At 38.7% G+C, this 6,917-nt stretch overlaps 1 protein-coding gene across 2 annotated transcripts; it reads right to left on the bottom strand.

Moving 5' to 3' along the window:
- Positions 1 to 846: 846 nt before the first annotated feature.
- On the bottom strand, positions 847 to 6,656 carry si:ch211-222n4.2 (uncharacterized protein LOC101885505 homolog). Of its 2 annotated transcripts, XM_044175335.1 has the most exons (7): positions 6,098 to 6,646; positions 5,185 to 5,232; positions 4,648 to 4,765; positions 3,430 to 3,625; positions 3,190 to 3,290; positions 3,023 to 3,082; positions 847 to 2,884 (listed from the first exon to the last, which is right to left on the bottom strand). In XM_044175335.1, exons 1-7 carry the CDS (start codon positions 6,390 to 6,392, stop codon positions 2,758 to 2,760), a joined length of 945 nt encoding a protein of 314 aa, XP_044031270.1. In that variant the 5' UTR covers positions 6,393 to 6,646; the 3' UTR covers positions 847 to 2,757. The 2 variants fall into 2 exon arrangements, with proteins under 2 accessions (XP_044031270.1, XP_044031271.1); XM_044175336.1 differs by lacking the exons at positions 3,023 to 3,082; positions 3,190 to 3,290 and having other exon boundaries at positions 6,098 to 6,656.
- Between the last annotated feature and the right edge of the window lie 261 nt (positions 6,657 to 6,917).

Here is a 6,917-nt window from a genome sequence, read left to right as displayed (position 1 = left end):
AAAAACCATTATGTTAGGCTTTCTTTACAAGTTGTTCTGTATATTTCAGAGGGAAAAAGAATGACCTTGATCATGGCAAAGGTCGCTTCTTTTAACTTACAACCATAACATTTTATTTCCCACCAAATGAAACACCTTGGCATTAAAAGCATATCAATTGCACAAGGCACATGAAAGTTGAAGAAAGTCATTAGAAAGGTAGCCAAAAGTATATAGTGAAAGGGGTGCACCTTGTGGAGGCCTGATGATGTGGATTTGTAAAATATGTGGATGTTGAGCTTTGAACTGAGTTGCTGAGTGATCATTTAAGCCTGCTGGGTCAGCCATCCCGTTAATCTATTGTTGTTGAGACTAATGGTAAAGTCAGAGTTATCGCACGAGATGTTGCTGACAAAGTGTAGATGTAATTTCAAAGTAGAGTGGGCACTGTGTCGATAAATATAGGAGAGCTGGCATTGCGAGGTGCAGTTTGAGATATGAATTACTGAGGAGCCTTCACCAGAAGTGAATTCAGTAAGTTACATTTCAGTCCTTCTATTTGAATTAAGTTGTATGCCAAGTTTTATCACACCGGATTACTGTATAATCATTTGATTATGAATGGATAATTCTTCTCTAGAGGTGGAGTATGCTAACCCAGGTTCGTGCCTGGAATTGTCTGCCCCGCCTGGCTGCATGCAGTTCTTAACCTGCCCTACACTGTTGCACAACTACAAGCTAAGTTTTGATTCATGTTATGAAATTAGGCCACGGCTGTGTACCATCTCTCACACAAATGTTCACACAATTGCCAAAGCTGAAGAGCATAGTTCCATTGCTGAGGGAGTTGAATTCACCAGTGAAACATAAAATGAGAGGTAATTTATTCCTTTTGTTTATGTATTTACTTATTAACAATGAACGTATAATGTGTTAAAAACCATTGTGGTTAGAAGAGAACAGTTCAACTGGATCTCAGTCCTGTTTTTGACATGTCTATGAAGCAAACAAATTCCTCTAAACCTCTGGAACATGCCATGCCATCTTGATTTTACGATTTTTCATTTCATTTCTTCTTGCAGAAGATGAACCAGGATAACAACATAAAAAAAGTTGTGTGATAATTTGAATAGTATGCATCTCCTAGGCAAACTAGTTATCTATAGCACTGATCAGAACAGAAGTTAAAAAAGTACCTAAGAGACACAAGCAAACACCCACTTCATTTCTTCCTCATATTTCAGTGTCTTCTGCTTACAATTTTTTAAGTAAACACTTCCTCATAGTTTTAGTCAAAACTCTACACAACACAAGTTAAAACGTTGCAAGTTCTCTGGCGCATGTCTACAATTACTTTACGACATCGTAGAAGATTTTATTTTTGTTACAAATTATTTCCACTTACTTTCACATGCATGGCTAGTGGAGAGTTAATACAGAACTATATTGGGATCTAGTGGGACTGACAATGTTGCAAGTCAGTTTAGCAACGGCTGTGAACCACTGAGTGACCAATTCACTTCACTGTCATTTTGACTTCCTTTTTCCATGAACCAAATGAACATTTACATTTAATTTGGGAGTTTTGAGGTATACATGTAAGCCATTATTTAATTTGATGCAGTATTTGTACTACATATATATGTGTTATGCACATTATGTTGGTGACAGAACCAACCATCACAGAATCTGGCAAGGCCTCTTCAACAACAGAGAATATTAAACCATATAAGCAGGATCAAAATTGGGCTTAATTAAACAGACAGGTTATATATTGTATGGTCTGGAAAGTCTGTAATCTTGAAACAACCAGTGAAAGATGTTTTCACTTCTTTCATCCTCAATGACATGACCGTACATTATTACAATTAAACTTATAACTTACATTAGTGTATGCACACGGAAACCAGCACAACATAATTATTTTAGGTCGGGTAACCCCTTTCGCTTATATTTTGTCATAATCTGGTATATAATTTACAGCATCATATATACTAAATAGTAAATTGTGCACATTCTTTGTTTTCTAAAAGAAACATATTCTGTGAAAAGAACAGGAAGAGGCACCAGTCTGGGAGGAAAAAACACAAGGTTAGTGCTATTTTGTTTGTATTTTGACTTTTGTGTTATTGTACTTAGTTGTACTGTAGGTGCATGACTGGTAACACTTGGCCAGTTAAAGCATGACACTGCTCAATACAATATAAATACAAACCAATACAAAACATGCCTGAGAAATAAGCCTGGTAGTGTCTTCTGTATCATTAATTGCATGTGCTTTTAGAGGCTTAACTTTGGTTGTTTGCACTAAGACAAGTTACAATACTTTGCTGTTTAAAAAGTGACAGGTAATTACTTCTATATAGTTATATGAAATACAACAATTCCGCTATCATATTGGCAGAATTACAACAAATGTGCAGTGAAAGCTAAACTAAAGCTAAAATAAGCAGCCAGTGTTAAGTTAGAGATGTTGAACTTTAATAGTTCAAATGTCCTAAAATGCATTGTTATATAATAAATAAATAAATGTACCATTCCCAGTACAAAGCTAGATTTGAGACATTCTTTCTTTTTCTTTTCAAGTGCAAAATTAAAGACCTTCATTTTTGTTTGTTTTTTATCTTTTCATATTACCTGTCCTTTATGAGTAAATTTCTGTTTCCATTATAGCCATCTTTAAACATAACTGAGAATTTATTCCATAGAGTACCCTCAGTTTTTGTGACTAAGGGTTTTGAGATGGATGTAGCTGACGCTGTGGTAGTTTTGATCCTGTCACTGCACCGTCCTTTTGAAACGGTCTCTCTGCACAGCGCGGGTCCTCCTCTGTCTCTCTGCAATGGTGGAGCTGAGGCTCTGTTTGAGGGCTGGGAGGACCACCCCAGACTGAGAGGGTCCAGACCTGGGAACAAAACATATGTAGATTTAAGACGTTCTAGATGGATAGATAGATATTGGTTACAAGAGGCAGTAAATGCAGTTTAATGGAGGTTTGAGCAATCTGTTGCATAGAGGCAAAGGGGGAGACAGATTTACATACACTTTATCCGGAAAATTTTGAAGACCAAGTTTGGGAAATTTCTTTTCTTCTATAGATTTGCTGAGAAGTACAAAAAAAGAGAAACCCTTATCACAACGGTGCTAGTTTTTTCAAGGAATACTGTATGTTGGTGAAGATAAAAATGATAATATTCTCTATCACTTTACCGGGTACCATCAACAAGGTAGGCCTTGGTCAGAATGTAGTTTTCTGGGGTGATTTTCTTGCTCAAAACAATATCTCTCAGCAAAGCCTTCACACGTATAATCTAAATGACACAGAGTTGTCATAAAGTCATGGAATATTTCCACAGAAATATTTATAAATATTAGTACTGTATATTTAAATTTCACAATGCTGGAAAGCAAATGTATTTTGACTAATATTGTCTGATGATGGGCACTTACTTCCTGAGACTGTAAACTGTTAGCATTGTAGAGCTGCCGAATGATGACCTCACACTCCTGTAGTGTGGGAGCGCGCGGTGGATGGGAGGGACTGCTGTGAATTCGTAGAGGCTGCAATGAGGTGATGAGGCCCCCCTTCACCTCTGAGCCATGGTCCTGCCTGGCAGACCCCAGAATTTCGCTGCCCTCTCCATTGCTTCTCCCCAGCAGTCAGTAAGATAATATCAATTAAAAAAGTAACATACAAACTGTTAAAGGCAGTTTTGGTTGTAAACGCCTAGTTGCTACACCTACAGGTACTGATCGAGACTCAAATCGATTCGTTGGCCTTGTTTATACAACAAGTCCTGATGTCTTTTATGGACCGGACTTCAGGGAGTTGTGAGCTCTGGTAAGTTTAAGAACTTGCAATGTAATCCTCATCAACCTATGACAAAAATTTCACTAAAGGGACACTTGTCGATTGTGTCTAAATGTGTGGCTTAAACAACTGTACAAACAAATAATGAATATTTTGCACCTAAAAAAGATTGTGACTTTACATTTTCTTTAAGCCACATGAGGAAATGTTGCTGGAAAGTTAAATGGTAACAAATCTAGTGTGCTTATACCGGCATCTCTTTGCATGACTGTTTCACAAGGTGGCTACAGGCTAACTGCACTACAGTAAAATCAGTCTTTCTAAAATCAGAATCTTTGCATAAGCACAATCTAAAAACCCCAGATAAGAATTAAAAAATATATATATATAACTTTGTGACCTAGGAACACCTGATTAAGCATTCAAATAATAATGTACAGTATCTATTGTATTTAAATAATACATGGTTTGGGCCATTCCATACACCCCTTTTGTAGTGTAAGAACCATATAATCAGAGGAACTACAGGACTGGACTGCGGACTGGACTGATGAAGAAATAAACTCATAGTATTTACTTTATATTTGACATTTAAAACCAAATTTTCAAATCTGTCAGCATTAAAACCACATGCTCTCTGCTGCTGATACTAACACTCGTTTGTGTACCTGTCTTTTGCTTCTTTACATGCTTAACTGTGGCGTACCACTGCATGTGGTCAATGTGTTCTTTTTGTCTGAATATCTTCTAAAAAAACAAAAATCATTCCTAAAATCTAAGCACACCGCATCAATATTGAGATAGGTAGGCAGATGAAGTACTGAATAAGAACCAGATGTAACTGGATGGGAATTCACCTTAGTGCTTGGTTCTGTGAGGGTCGCGTGTCCTGCAGCGGCTCCTCCAGGTAGAGTCCTGTACAGGATTCACTTCCCTGAGTGGGTGGTCTAATGCCTCGTCGGCTGTGTGTCATTCCTAGATGAGCGAGATAGTTAGAAATTGTTAACTGCTGTGCCCTAAATGTTATTTGGCAGACTGAGTTTCACCTAACTGCACACCTAATTGGCCTAGCATGAGATACTAACAACTAGAACATAGCCTTTCTATTTTGGGGATGCCTTTGAACTACAGTTAGGTTGGGCAATATGATGATATATACTGTGAGATAACAAAAATGTGTCTGCTGCAATACTATTTATACCAAGGTAGTATCCCTTTAATAACTGGTTGTTATATCTATATCTCAGTATATATCAATATCACAATATAAAATTACATTTACCAGGATTTTATATATATTGCCCACTACTTTAAACTATCCCAATCCTGCAAGAACATCGGCTGTGCATAGCTGGGCAAAACAAAAACAACAGTTAATCAGGATTACAGCTTACCTTTTCTACTTGACTTGGGAGGCTCCATTATCAGCTTATACTGCAACTCTGCAACATCCATATTAAGAGAATTTTAGTGTGCGATATACTGTAGGGAGGCACATAAGAGGCACAATCTTGTAACACAGTCCTGGCAAACGGCCCATGTTTCCATGGGGGCTTGACTGCTGTGATGGCACGAAGACAGATGACTGGGGAGTCTCCTGATGAGTGGTGAGATGCAGTTAGATGGAACAGTGTGTGGCCTGTTCAGTAAAGTGACACTGGATCTGTCCACCTCCCACTGAGAGACCATCAAAACCCTGGAGTTGCTATGCGACCACTGTACCTAGATTGAATGTCTCTCTTTTCAGTACCTTATCAGGAGAGTCAGGTCTTTGTCATTAAATTCATTACATAAAGGGTGTGGATACCACAACAGGTTACTGAGTTCACCCCTTGTAAATGGAAAATAATAGCATGGATTCTGAGGATCAATTGGTTGCCCTTCTGGGCCATGTGTCACTTGTCCATAAAGTAGTCGATTCCTTGATGAATGCCATAACACTGCAACTTCCTATTGGGAACAATAAAGTACTCTATCTTTCTATCTCTCTATGAAACAGAATATTGACCACTAAGCATTTTTTGCTGTTCTGCTCCTCAACCCTCCTGCAAAGTCTCAGAAAGGCCAAATCAAAGCATATTATCTAAAAGCACCTTAAAACTCACTTAATTTATTTAGCTTTTTGTTGATCTTATAACTTGACTTTAACTTATCAGTCTCTTTTATTTCTATATTTCTAAATATTAATCATTTATGATTATCCCAAATGATTAGTTTACATATGTACATACATACAAGTGAACTCCTACAAACACGTTCATTCTCTAACATGAATGGAAATGTTCCACCTCTCACTGGTTTCTTCACCTTTATTCTCCCGTCTGAGATACTCTATCTCTGCATGGAGCTTCTCAAGAGTTTCCTTGTGTTGCTGCTGAAGGAACTGGATATTCCTTTGCATTGACGCGACGCGGGGGTCCATGTCGCTCTGACAGGGCACCTCTGCTGCTCTCCCCACTCCTTTGTCCGCTGGCGGGACAACAGGCAGCGGCTGCAGTTGGTTCGCTGCCGGTAAACGCCGTGGAGAGCAAGGCTTCCCGAGGCGCCCAACTCGGGTCCATTGTGGCAAATGCCTCACCGGTGGAAGGTTATAACTTGACATTGCTTTGGTTCAGCTAACGAACCATTCTAGCATTATTTGCTAGCAAGGCGGTTACGACTTGTTTCCGCACTAAGTTAATTAACGTTAGCGAACAAACTAGCACCTTTAGCTAACTGTGTTTTCTCTTACCATTATATTGCATTGTTAACAGTTTAACCTACATTGTTATCCGACAACAGTCAACTAACTAGTTAGCGTTAGCAAAAGTCTGTTGCTTGTAAACGGCTCAACTAACAAGTTACCCTGAGCACTCATTTGACATGCGCTACACTCATACACAACGTTGCCGTGGCAACTAAGAGTTTACGTTCCTATATTTGCCCTCAGTTTAAAGCTCTAAGGCCAGCTGCGTAAAGTCCCGCCTCCTTGGTTAGGATTGGTAGCGGTATGGGTCGAGCATTTAAACATTACCGTTTGATTGGTGGAGCTTGTTAGGAGCGGCACCCAGCTTTGGAAGCGCTTCCTGATAGGCTGAGCTCAAGGTAATGCAAATGATTTGTTTCACCATTTTAAAGAATGTAAATG

The sequence above is a fragment of the Siniperca chuatsi genome, linkage group LG18 (assembly GCF_020085105.1).
Source record: "Siniperca chuatsi isolate FFG_IHB_CAS linkage group LG18, ASM2008510v1, whole genome shotgun sequence".
In the NCBI taxonomy this organism is placed as follows: domain Eukaryota; kingdom Metazoa; phylum Chordata; class Actinopteri; order Centrarchiformes; family Sinipercidae; genus Siniperca; species Siniperca chuatsi.
The sequence above is the reverse complement of the archived record's forward strand: the minus strand, read 5'-3'. Positions and strand labels throughout refer to the sequence as shown.